This window comes from Ipomoea nil, unplaced genomic scaffold, assembly GCF_001879475.1.
Source record: "Ipomoea nil cultivar Tokyo-kokei standard unplaced genomic scaffold, Asagao_1.1 scaffold2144, whole genome shotgun sequence".
NCBI lineage: Eukaryota > Viridiplantae > Streptophyta > Magnoliopsida > Solanales > Convolvulaceae > Ipomoea > Ipomoea nil.
The window spans coordinates 6,634,492-6,648,233 of NW_017618572.1; the positions used below are offsets into that span (position 1 = coordinate 6,634,492).

The window sequence follows — 13,742 nt, forward strand, 5'->3', positions numbered from 1 at the left end:
TTTCTCTTCCTCGGAATGCATTTGATTGGCTGCCCTTGACGTCGCATGGTGTTTTGGCGATTTTGTGTGTTACATGTACTTCTTACGGTGCCTTAAACCATCAAGGTCCTTGTTCCAAGGTAAGACACTTATTGCCGGGAGGCTCTAGTTGTATGACACTTTCCATGCGCCTGTTGCCTCTTTTTGTCACATCGAGCCTTTTTCGACAATTCGTGCTAACGATTAAGAAAAGATGTTGTTTACATACTATGTTACTTTCTTGCATTTAATTGGCGATCCCAGTCTCCGGGCTGGGATAGTTGCGCCCATTCTTAACCAGTTCCGAAAGGGTTCGCTCATGCTGGAGGGAGCGGTCTCCCATTTCTGTTACTCCTTCTTTCGGGCCTGTTCCTGAATTCCCCGTTTGTAGAAGTTGGCATCACTGGTGTAGGCTTCGTTGGGTGTTCGAGGGTTTTCTTACAATTAGGGTCTTCTGGGTTTCATAGTTTGTGGTCTGTCACAGACTTCTTTATCCTGGTTATCTCTGTAGGATCTAATTCAGGCGCGAAACGAGCCAGCTGGAGGAATTGTTTGTGGTATTCCCTGATGGTGGCCATCCCTTGTTTTAGGTGGAGAATTCCCTTGTACATGGTTGCCCTTACGGATGCAGGGTGGAATCGTCCTCGTATCCGTGCCCCTAGGCACTCCTAGTTGAACCCCCGGTTGTTGCCCATAAGTGGGTTCTTCGCGGATTTATCAAAGATCAGCCTCGTGTCTTGAAGTAGAATGAGGCTATCTCTACGCGGCGTTCCTCTGGGCATTCCACTAACCCGAGGATTTTGTTGAAGGTTTGGATTCATTCTTCGAGGAGTGTGGGGTCCTTGACTGTGTTTTTGTTGGCGCCATGCTGCTGGTTTCCAGGGCCAATATTTATTGTAATGATGAGTCAGTGTGCTGCACCCTTACCTTGGTGTGGTAAGCGTAGGGGGAGTTCTTTTAAGTTTAGAGAGGGATAAAGTGAGGAGAGGTTATGTGTAGGTTTCACGATCTCACAGCGCGTCCTAAGATTCTTGAGTCCTATGTTCCTAAATACCTAGAGTTCAAGCCTAATGTCCTAAAGTCTGGTCTTAAGAGTCTTATCCTAGGGTCAAACTTAGGCTCTGATACCAACTGTAACACCCCGAAATTTTGAAACTTTTGAAGCTTATATACTAAAGGTGAAATCTCATTAATTCCCAAAACATAATACTAAGAATACGGGGTGCTATGCCACACCCGAGCTAGAGAACTCAGGTGCACAGGCTAAATTCTAAAACCTCAATCAGTATCAATACAAAATCATGGTACGCAGGTCGAAAGGGAAAACTATCTAATCTACGCCCCAAGCTTCTAGCGCGCTCCAGTGATCTACTCGTCTGTGCCTGAAAGCCAAATATATCTGTTCAGCGAGAGATGCTGGCAACCCACTCCAACGCGTTGAAATACAATACATATAGATATATACATAGTTATACGAAAAACCATTTCGAAGCATGAAGATATATCATAAGAGACTCTAGCTTTCAAAATAGGGAATAGACTCAACACATAGAGCTTAGCACAGACAACGGTCATAATCAAGCATATACACTTCATAAGCATAGGGAAACACGCAAGGCAGATAAAGATAAGCACAGTTAATATCCATAACCCAACATATACGATTCCCGGCATAAATCCCAAAGTCACCTCCCGAGACACTCATAACAACAACTCATCCATATCTCATCACATAGCACACTTTGTCGGCGCCACAGGACCAATCGCATGCCCATACATGAGGGTCAACGCATATAGCTCTGACACGGCCCCGCAACACCCTGCCCCGTATCGCAACACGGAGGGGTCGATCGCAACCGACTGATGAACCGCAGCTCATCATAGTTTGATCGCAACCAAACAGTGGACCGCAGCCCAAGAGTATGTCATCTGACCGCAGCCAGGAAATATGAACCGCAGCTCATGTAGAAACGTTTGATCGCAACCAAAAGGTGGACCGCAGCCCTATATAATATTTATATACCTGACCGATCGCAACCGGCCTGGTTAACAGTCAGTATGGTTCTCAACCCATCCAACTGCCCATATAACCAATTTGATCGCAACCAAATTGGGGTATCATGCACACATAACACATAGCAAGCACATGCAACCCACATTAACACATTGGGAAGGGGGAGAAAACGAATAACAAAACCTATGCGTGATCCTTCACATACTAAGAATAATCCTAAGGGGTTCATACTTCTTTCACCTAGGTCAACGGGATACCAATTCAACTAGCATGCAATATATAAGACTCATACCACCTACGAACGGTACCCGAAATATCAAACTAGACATAGGCACGATAGACGGAGTCCGTTGGGACACCACGGGGGTCGGGGGAACATCAAACGGGGAAGCCAAAATCCCAAATTGAGTATTTTTCCAGCGGGTAGCCGGTGGGTGAGAGTTCACCCGCCGGCTGCCCGCTGCCGGCGACGCCAACAACGGCCGCGGGTAGGTGGCAGGTCCCCTACCCCCCACTGACTCTTTTATCACAAAAACGTCCCGGGAACCTTTGTGGTACCCGAAACCATGCTCAGACACTTTTTAACGCAATTGATAACACACGTAGACAATTAACGGATCCAAAATCAAGAAACATACGGCACATAACCTATCATGCTTTTCAAAACATAATCAACACCCAAACATACGAATTCCCACCCAATATACCAAGAAGAATACCATACGAGTTCCACGATACAACCTAGGGTTCTAATTACTTTTAAATCAACAAGAACACAATTCATCTTCTAATATCAAGATTTGGTAGGAATATCACATAAACATCAAGAGCATCATATAATCATCAAGAATATCAAGAACACCACATAATCATCAAGAACCTCTTATCATCAAGATCACCCATGGAATCATAACACCAATTATCAATATCATTATAACGAATCATCAACACACAAGAATATGGGGGAAATCCTAAGAGGGGAATCATAGCTATGAAAATAGGTTTTGTAGAGACATGGGTTACCTCTTAGCCTTAATTAATTCCTTGGCTATGAAGGGTCCTTCTTTAAGCTTTCTTCTTTCTTGATTTCTCCTAAGAGGATTCTTGGAACTTCTTGTGTGGTGAGAGATTATTGTGGTGTAAGATTTAGGTGCCTCCTATGATCCTATATATATATATATATATATATATATATATATATATATATATATATATATATATATATATATATATATATATATATATATATATATATATATATATATATATATATATATAGATGTGTATTCAAATGAGGACAAGTATATTATAGAGGACTGTGAGGACAGATGTAGTGTGTGCCATTAGCCCGTATGTTGTGTGCATGGCCGACTGTAGTCGTGTGCCACAATTTGTATGTCGCGTGATAGATTTGTTTATTTATAGAGTCTAGGTTCGAATTCTGATGCTTACATTTATTCTTGTGTGCCATTATGTATTAAGTTGTGTGCCTAGTATTAATTTGTTGTGTGTCCATTATTTGTCCTCACAGTCCTCTATATATTGTTGTCCTCATTTGAACTCAACCCTATATATATATATATATATATATATATATATATATATATATATATATATATATATATATATATATATATATATATATATATATATATTCCTAAGAGTCATAATTGGGGTCTAAATACTATGGGCTTGCTAATTCCATTCCTTATAGGACTAAGGACTTGTTTTAGGGATAAGGGTCCATGGCCCATAGTGGACCATATTAGTTAAAGAGAATCCTAATCATAATCTGAATAGTAACAGGCCTACTTCCTTTATTCCCAATAGGCTTAAGACTCTAATTTAGGCAAGGGTCCATGGTTCATGGTGGACCTTATTAATTAATTAAAGGGAAACCTAACCGAATTAAATCATATTTAATTATTATCAATGGGATTAATTAAATAATTAATACGGGATTGACGGCCGTAACACGGGGTGTTACACGACCGCACAGCCTCTGCCGCCGACGGTGTCTCACCGGCCGCCGGTAACTCCCTCGCCGAGCACACTATTACATCACCATGAAGTTGACGTTGAAGAACTTCTTGTTCTGGCGAATACAAATTGTGCCCTTCCTCCGTGGCCAGGAGCTCCTCGGCTTCGCGGATGGTAGTCTCCCGTGCCCACCGGAGACGATCATCGGCACTCCATCAACCGACGATTCCTCGACGAGCGCGGATGTGGTGTCGGAGGTCCCAAACCCGGCTTACAAAGCCTGGGTGAAGAAAGATCAAACCATTGTCTCCTTGTTGATCTCGTCCATGGTAGATGAAGTCCTCCACCTTGCGCTCGGGAGGAACACCTCGGCTGCCATCTGGGAATCAATCATCGGCGCATTGGGATCCTCTAGTCAGGCGAGATGCTTGAACCTTCTGTCGCAATTCCAGATGCTCCGACAGGGCAACTCAACCACGGCAGACTACCTGGGACGTGCCGGAGTCCTCATCGAGTCCTTGGTTCAGGCCGGCCGGCCACTTTCGCTGATGGAGCAGAACTTATACATTATTCGAGGTCTGCGACCGGAGCTCAAGGCGTTGGCGACCTCCCTGACCGCGTCTGGAAATCCAGTGACGCACTCCCATCTCTCTGACTATTTGCAGGCTCACGAATTCATCTTGGTGGATGACTACCCGGTGGTGGAAGGTGGCGCTGTGCATACGACCATGTATACTGGGCCTGGATGTGGATCGAACAACAGCAGCGGCGGTCGGACTCAGCAACGCGGCGGCGGCCGTTGGTGGCCGAGGTGGCCAGCACCGTGGTGGGCGTGGTGGTCACGGAAATCAGAGGTGTCAAATCTACAGGTCACACGGGCACTCTGCCGTGTATTGTTACAAGAGATACACTATGCAACCGCCGGCCCAAGCCCATGTGGTTGTTTCCGGCGAGGTTCCGCCGTCCTCCGCATCATTGCCGGCCGACGGATGGTATCCCGATACCGGGGCTACTGCGCACGCCACCCCCAATGCTTCCATGATGGGCCACTCGGAAGAATACGGTGGGCCGGACGTCCTTCGCGTGGGCAATGGCGCAGGTTTGGCTATCTCGCGAGTCGGTCATGCATCTCTCCCGTCCAATTCTAAGTCTCTTTATTTAAATGACGTGTTACATGTCCGAGTCTTTCGGTCCCCTTGTTGTCTGTCCATAAATTTACTGTTGACAACATAGTATTTTTTGAATTTCATAATGACTGTTTTTTTGTGAAGGACTCCACAACCAAGGCGGTTCTGCTTAGAGGTCCCACTTCTGGCAGATCGTACAAATTCCCGGTGTCACGGTCACAATATGCGTTCGTCAGTTCCCAAGCCACTCCTACCATTTGGCACCGCAGACTTGGTCACCCGCATAAACAAGTCTTGAATAAAATCCTGAAAAGTTTTCTCGTCACGGCCATTAAACTCGAGCCACCTAAATCTTGTGCATCGTGCCATCTTGGAAAGTCGTCTCGGTTTAAGCTAGATAGTGTACCCCATTCTTGTAAAAATGTACTAGATTTAATTTTTACAGACATTTGGGGTCCCTCCCCTGTACTATCTAGTAGTGGTTTTCGGTATTTCTATTTGTTTGTAGATGACTATTCCAGATTTTGCTGGTTTTACCCATTACGGGTGAAATCTGACATATATAAAGCATTCGAGTCGTTCCATGTGTTGGTAGAGTGCCAGTTTTCACGCTCTATCAAGTCTATTCAATATGATCTAGGGGGTGAGTACCGCAAACTCCACACCACATTTCAATCTTTAGGCATAAACCACCGCCAATCCTGTGCCTATACACATGAACAAAACGGCAAAGTAGAGCGCCGTAACAAGTATATTGTCGAAACAGGACTGGCTCTACTTGCTGAAGGCAAGGTCCCACAACAATATTGGGATTACGCCTTTGAAACTGCAACCTGATTAATCAACTATTTGCCATCATCAACCCTTAAATATGAAAGCCCATACACCCGTCTATTCAAAGTCAGCCCACCTTATTACTTTCTTCGCGTCTTTGGATGTCGGTGTTACCCATATCTGCGTCTGTACAACCGGCACCAGATTGAGTACCGCTCCACTCCGTGCGTCTTTCTAGGTTACCCACCCTCCTTTAGGAGATATAGATGCATTGACTTGGCGACCGGGAAAACTTATATTTGTCGCCATGTGTGGTTTGACGAGTCTGTTTTCCCTTTTGTAACAGGATACCCCAAACAGGTACCTACCCCGCCGGCGGTACCTTGGGCAGCTGCGCCCTTAAATTCACCGGGCCCAGCGGGTGCCACTACTGTGCTTCCTGTTTTAGCGCACTTTGAAAGTGAGCATATGCCTCTGGCAAGGGACCCGCCACAACTAGCAATCACACAGACGGCCTCGGTGAGGGCACGCAAGCCTTGGGCACAATCTCAAGGTCGGGATCATGTTATGCGCCTCCGTCACATGACCAAAGGCACAAATGAGCCCTATCATGCTTTAAGCGCGGTAGCCGATCCCACGTGTTACTCCAGGCTGTGGGGCATGCGCACTGGCGCGAAGCTATGGACCAGGAGTTTAATGTGCTATTGCATAATCAGACCTGGCGACTGGTTCCTCCAGAGCCGCACATGAACATAATTGGGTGCAAGTGGGTATTTCGCACGAAGCGCACTGCGGATGGCTCAGTGGAGCGCTACAATGCTCGGTTGGTGGCGAAAGGGTTCAATCAGGTTGCAGGAGAGGATTTCTTCAATACATTCAGTCCGGTAGTCAAACCGACCACGGTGAGGCTCTTGTTCTCCTTAGCTGTGACCAACAAGTGGACTCTCCGGCAACTGGATGTACACAATGCTTTTCTAAACGGCCATCTGGCCGAAACGGTGTACATGAAACAACCCCCAGGGTATGAGGATCCATCTACACCAGGGCATGTTTGCCATCTACAGCGGTCTCTGTATGGTCTTAAGTAGGCTCCGCGTTCTTGGTTTAAGCGGCTTCACAACTTCTTATTGTCTGCAGGTTTTAAGTCGTCCAAGACCGATGTCTCTCTGTTATACTACACTTCAGGCACTGCCCGTGTATTCCTGCTTGTCTATGTTGATGATATTATTATGATGGGCAACGATGCTGTGCTAGTGACCACTCTTCTTCAACGCATGTCCTCTACCTTCAAGATTCGTGACCTTGGTCCACCAGGCTTCTTCTTGGGTATTGAGACTGTGTTGTCTACTGGTGGCATGATTCTATCTCAGCGTCGATATATGTCTGATCTTCTGGGGCGGTCCGGTATGGTGGACAGCAAACCGCTTGCTACGCCTGCGGCTGTCACAAAGGCAACCATTCCATCCTCACAACCTTTTGAGAATCCGACACAGTATCGTCGTATCGTCGGGGCCCTACAATACTTAACCATTACAAGGCCAGACCTAGCCTATGCAGTCAACTGCCTATGCCAGTTTATGCACTCACCGACAGATGAGCATTGGGGTCTAGTGAAACGTGCGGTGCGCTACATCAAGGGCACTCTTAATTATGGGTTCCGCATCTCACCGTCCCCGTCCACCGATATACATGCTTTTTCAGACTCCGACTGGGCTGGCTGTCCGATTGATATGAAGAGTATGAGTGGGTTTGCGGTATTCTTAGGTGACAATCTCGTCTCCTGGCTCTCAAAGAAGCAACGGACCGTCGCTCGATCCTCCACAGAGGCTGAATACAAAGCCTTAGCTGATGTCTCCACCGAGGTCACTTGGGTCATCTCTTTACTACGAGAGCTCGGGCTGCACTCTGGCAACCCGTCGAAGCTGTGGTGTGACAATCTTGGGGCTACTTACACGTGTGCTAATCCGGTCTTCCATGCACGCACCAAACATGTAGAAATTGACTAGCACTTTGTTCGTGACAAGGTGACGTCTAGCGACTTCCTCGTCAACTATGTGTCCACGACGGATCAGCTAGCGAATATCTTCACCAAACCTCTGCCGGCTCCTCAGCTCGGTTTACTGCTATGCGTGACAAGCTCAATGTTGTAGCCCTCCATCCTTGTGCTTGAGGGGGTGTGTTAGTATAAGCTATTATTATTATTGTTATTATTGTTTTATATTCTATAGTTATATTTTGTGTGGCTTTAGATAGGTTGACTTGGTGTAATCTATTTGTTAGGATTAGTTAGAGTTAGATATACTTTGTAATCCTGCAGTTGCGTTAATCAATTGGGAAAGCCTATTCTAATCCCCTTTGTCCATTTTATCTATCTTATTACTTATTATTCATTGGTCAACCCAACTCTTTTTTCTTTACTTATTTCTATTAACATTTTCTTATAATTTTCAATTTTAATTTTTTGTATTTAATAATACTTTTAATATAATTTCTAAATATATACATTTTACACATAATAATTCTAATCTTAATATTATAAAAAAATTAATTGTAAATAATTTTAGTAAAGTGACGTTAATCGAATCTAATTTTAGACCAAAAATGTATAATATTGGTTAATACCTACGAGTTTATGGAGAAATTAAAGGGAGATAGCAAAAAACACGTGCATGATTATTAAGGCTCCATGCATCTAGTTGCTTGGTCAGACTATAATAATTCGATTTTCATAGACTTTGGTTTTGGCAAAACGTACGGTTTTGGTTTTGGCAAAACATACGACTTTGATTTTTGGACTGTCAAATCTAAACGTCGCATTGTATCTACCCCTGCGGGCATTCTTATCTACGGACTCTATTTAATCCCATGTTGCAGCCTTTAGTCAATTGACTTAATAAAATATTACTCTCGTTATCCCATTTTACATGTCTAATTGAAATAACGAGATTTGTCTGAATTTACATTTAATTCATTATTTCATAATATTAAGTTTAACGAGTTAATACCATCTGAGGTCCCCCGAATATAATGATTTTGCCATGTTTAGTCCTAAATTTTCAAATTGACCATATGTGGTCCTTCGACTTTCAAACTTAACCATTCGTGGTCCAAGTTAACCTCATATGGTCCTTCAACTATTAAATTTTAACAATCCATGGTCCTTTCATGAGGACCACTACTGGTTAAATTTCGAAACTTGAAGGACCATGAGTGGTTAACTTGGACCACGAATGGTTAAATTTAAAAGTCGAAGGACCACAAATGATTAATTTAAAAGTTTATGATTAAACATGGCAAAACCACTATACTCGGAGGACCTCATATGGTGTTAACTCTAAGTTTAACATTAGTATACAAAATTTATATATTTAGAAACTACACTAAAAGTACTATTAAACACAAAAATCATATTTAAAAATAAGTAAAAACATATTTATATATAAAAAAGAAAGATTAGAATTAATTTGACCAATTAATAGTAAGTATGACAGATAAAAAAACACTGAATAAGTAGTATTGAGTATTTGTAAGAGATAATAATTTTTATTGGTACTCATCAATTAATTGATAGTACGTAATTCATTTAACACCTACTCTTGACCCATCATATTGATAGAAATAAATAAATAAACAAACCCGAATTTAAAGTCAAAGGCGGCTTGGAATATTTATCTAACCTAGCTATGCATTGAAGTACTAACATTTTGGTATAAAAAGGGTATTAATGTAGCTTCTCAGATCATCAAGCAAACAATCACGTATAGAGATTAGATCATAAGTTCGAAGAAGTTAAGGTATCATATCATGGCCACAGCTTCCAAAATTGGGTTCCTCACTCTCCTCGTCGTTTGGGGTATGCCTTCATACCTTCTTCTTTTCTTACCTAATAAAAGTGTTTACTTATAACAACACATTAATATATAATAATTCAACGTCTTCTATATTTTCGAATGTAAAATTTTCTATTATTATTATTATTATTATTATTATTATTATTATTATTATTATTATTATTATTATTATTATTATTATTATTATTATTATTATTATTGTTATTATTATTGTTATTGTTATTGTTATTGTTATTGTTATTGTTATTGTTGTTGTTGTTGTTGTTGTTGTTGTTGTTATTGTTATTATTATTATTATTATTATTATTATTATTATTATTATTATAATAATAATAATAATAATAATAATTATTATTATTATTATTATTATTATTATTATTATTATTATTATTGAAATTGCAATTTTCATCTCTAAATTATAAGATAATTGTAGGATTCATCCATACTTGTTAGTTGTGCTCACTTCCCATCCCTAAGCTATAACTGGCGTTATAAATTTCGTCATTTTTGTAGCAGGTCATGCTCACTTCTTGTCTCTATGCTATATAATTGACGTTGCAAATTTCGTTGTCTTTAATGTTTTGTTAGAAAAAGAATGAAATTAATTACAACTTCAATTATAGCTTAGTGACGAAAAGTGAGCACGACCAACAAGTAGGAACGAATCATACAATTACCTTATAACTTAGGGACGAAATGTGTAATTCCTTCTTATTATTATTATTATTATTATTATTATTATATTAAATTACACATTTATGTTTTATATATTATATGCGCAGCTTGTCCCAAACCTTTAATTTTACATGAATGACGACACTGATACCAAATTGAAATAGTTGAAATGTATATTTATGTTTAATATAGAGGAAATTTCAATTTTGGTCATATGACTATAGGGATATTGTTAATTTTAGTCCCTGACTTTTAAAAGTGTCAATTTAGTACCTTAACTATGCAATTTTTATCAATTTTGGTCACTCCGGCCAAATTGCCGGTCAAATTTCGCCGGAAAATTTTAATAATTAAAATAATGAGGGTATTTTGGTCGTTTCACGCCTCTTTTCTTCTTCTTCGGCGAGTCCATCCCTTTCTCTCTCGTTTCCGGCGTTCTTTCTCCCTGTAAACCCTATCTTTAATATCATTAAGCCTCCTTTCCCCATCATCTTAGTTCATTGCATTCGCCGGAAACAGGAGAGGAAGGAATGGACTCGCTTGGGAAGAAGAAAAGAGACGTGAAATGATCAAAATACCTTCATTATTTCAACAATTAAAATTTTCCGGCGAAATTTGGTTGGCAATTTGACCGGAGTGACCAAAATTGACAAAAATTGCATAGTTAAGGTACTAAATTGACACTTTTAAAAGTCAATTACCAAAATTAACAAGACCCCTATAGTCATATGTTCAACACATCCTCATCACTAACTAACTATCCAAACCTTTTTACTATCAAATTAAAATTTATATTGAGTAATATAATTATTGCTTACTATATGAATAATGTTTGTGTGACAGGCATTCTTGTATTAGGATCCAACATGGATCAAGCAGAAGCCCAAGCATGCCCTAGAAATTGTGACCCAGATGCAGACTACATGATTTGTCCACCTGATACCACTCAAATTCGTGAGATATGTCAAAACTGTTGCACAGCAAAAGCTCGAGGCTGTCAACTCTATCGCAATGATGGAAGTCCCATATGTAACTAATTAATTTCAGAAACAAATCTCAACATCATGTGTAGTACTTGCAATATATGGACTAGAAATAAGGCCGCCCAAGTCTCACAGGGTGAAGAAGATATCATTTTAATTTTAATGTGTTAAAAAAAATAAAATTGTAATAGTAATTACTGAATAATTAAGAAGGCTAGACACTTACTACTGTTAGATATATTAAATATAATATATTTAATATAATATATATTAAATATAATATAATATATCTATAATATATATATTAAATATAATATGTATATATATTATATGTATATATATTGAGAAGAGAGAGAGGGAGGAATAGATAACTTGATTGATAATAAAAGTTTGAATACAAAGACTATTTATACTAGATAAGATAACTCAAATGCTAAAATTAAGGAATTAATGCTCCATGTAAAGCTACAATTAAGGCCACAATCTATGTAGTGATACCATGCATAACCCACCTACTACATCCATGCATTATTCATAACAAACTAATTTAATACTTGGTTTAACCATTACTAATAATAATAATAATATTATTATTATTATAACATTGCCTCCTTTAAACCAAGTTGGATATATTGGTCATCCCAATATCTCCTTCTTCAATTTAAGAAATGTCTCCGTCTTCAAGTTGGATATACTGACTTGTATTTCGTTCTGTAAAGCCACTTGACTCCAATTGACTTCTTTTCAGGAGGTAATTCTGTTAATTCCCGAGTACCATTCTTTTCAATGACACGTATCTCTTCATCCATCGTCTTAAGCCAATGAGTTTCCGTAGCAGCCTCCTCAAAAGTTAAAGGATCACAATCTGCAAAGAGAGCAAATTGAATAATCTCTTCATCAGACAGGTCATTATCATGACCCAAAACATAATCTTGCAAGCGAGCTGGTAAGTGGCGCTCGCGCTGAGATCGTCGAACTGACGACTCTGGCTCTGAAGGAGACTGGACATTATCTGGAATCGGTTGCTCTTCAACAATATTTTCAACAGCAGGAATAACAACTGAACTTTCATCTTTAGCTAACCAATCCCAAGCACCATATTCATCAAAAGTGACATCACGACTTATAACAACCTTTTTAGTTTTAGGATTGTATAGTTTATAAGCATTTGAAGCGTCACTATAACCAATGAATATGCACTTCTCACCTTTATCATCCAACTTCTTTCTCAATGGATCTGGCACATGTGCATATGCCAAACATCCAAAAACCTTGAGATATTTGATAGAGGGTTTTCTCCCACTCCATGCTTCTCCGGGCGTCTTATCACACACACTTTTAGTTGGACACCTATTCAACACATAGACAGCACAAGCAACAGCTTCTGCCCAAAAAGGTTTAGGCAGATCCTTGGATTTCAACATGCACCTTACCATATCCATGATAGACCTATTCTTCCTCTTAGCCACTCCGTTTTGTTGTGGAGTGTATCTAGCTGTCATCTGATGTTGAATACCCTTCTTTTTTAGAAAATCATCACAGGCAATATATTCTGTACCTCTATTAGTTCTCAAGATTTTAATCTCATAACCACTCTGCTTTTCAACAAAAGCCTTAAATTGTTTGAAAACATCACATGCTTCATACTTTTGCTTCAGAAAGTAAACCCATGTTTTTCTACTGAAATCATCAATGAAAGTAATAAAGTACTTACAACCTCCATGTGAAGGAACCTCCAACGAACACAGGTCTGAGTGAACAATCTCCAACTATTTTGTAGCTCTCCTTGACTTGCCCACAGGGAAGGGATCTCTATGCTTCTTCCCAATCACACAAATCTCACATATACGATCAGGGACATTCACAACAGGTAAATCAGAAACAAGTTCCTTTCTCGCAAGATAGTTTAATCCAGAGAAATGAAAATGCCCAAACCGCATATGCCATAACCAATTATCATCACAAACTTCAGAATTAAAGCAATCAAGGAGAGTATGCTTAATTTTCAAAGGAAATAGTCGATTTTGGGACATATTTACCTTTGCAATCAAAACTCCTTTAGCATCTTCAATGGTACAACACCCCTGAGCAATATGTATCTTATATCCTTTTTCTGACAACTGACCCAAACTCAATAAATTTTGGTGTAGTTCAGGAACATAGAACACATCGGATATAAAATTGTAAGTACCATCCTTCAACTGAATAGAGATTTTACCTTTTCCCAAAATTGGCACCTTTGACTTATTGCCAAACGTTACTTCAGACCGGACTGATTCATCCAGTTCAGAAAACAATTCTTTCATCCCACACATATGGT

At 40.1% G+C, this 13,742-nt stretch overlaps 1 protein-coding gene across 1 annotated transcript; it reads left to right on the top strand.

The window, feature by feature from the left end:
• Nucleotides 1-9,635: 9,635 nt before the first annotated feature.
• Nucleotides 9,636-11,483, top strand: LOC109148714 (proteinase inhibitor PSI-1.2-like). Its single transcript, XM_019296449.1, has 2 exons — nt 9,636-9,766; nt 11,283-11,483. Exons 1-2 carry the CDS (start codon nt 9,718-9,720, stop codon nt 11,474-11,476), a joined length of 243 nt encoding a protein of 80 aa, XP_019151994.1. The 5' UTR covers nt 9,636-9,717; the 3' UTR covers nt 11,477-11,483.
• Nucleotides 11,484-13,742: the final 2,259 nt, after the last annotated feature.

What these genes read in the sequence shown, in the direction of transcription:
- LOC109148714 (XM_019296449.1), top strand. Translation starts at nt 9,718, where the DNA reads ATGGCCACAGCTTCCAAAATTGGGTTCCTCACTCTCCTCGTCGTTTGG. An exon ending in CACTCTCCTCGTCGTTTGGG is followed by an intron (nt 9,767 to 11,282) that starts GTATGCCTTCAT and finishes TTTGTGTGACAG; the next exon opens with GCATTCTTGTATTAGGATCC.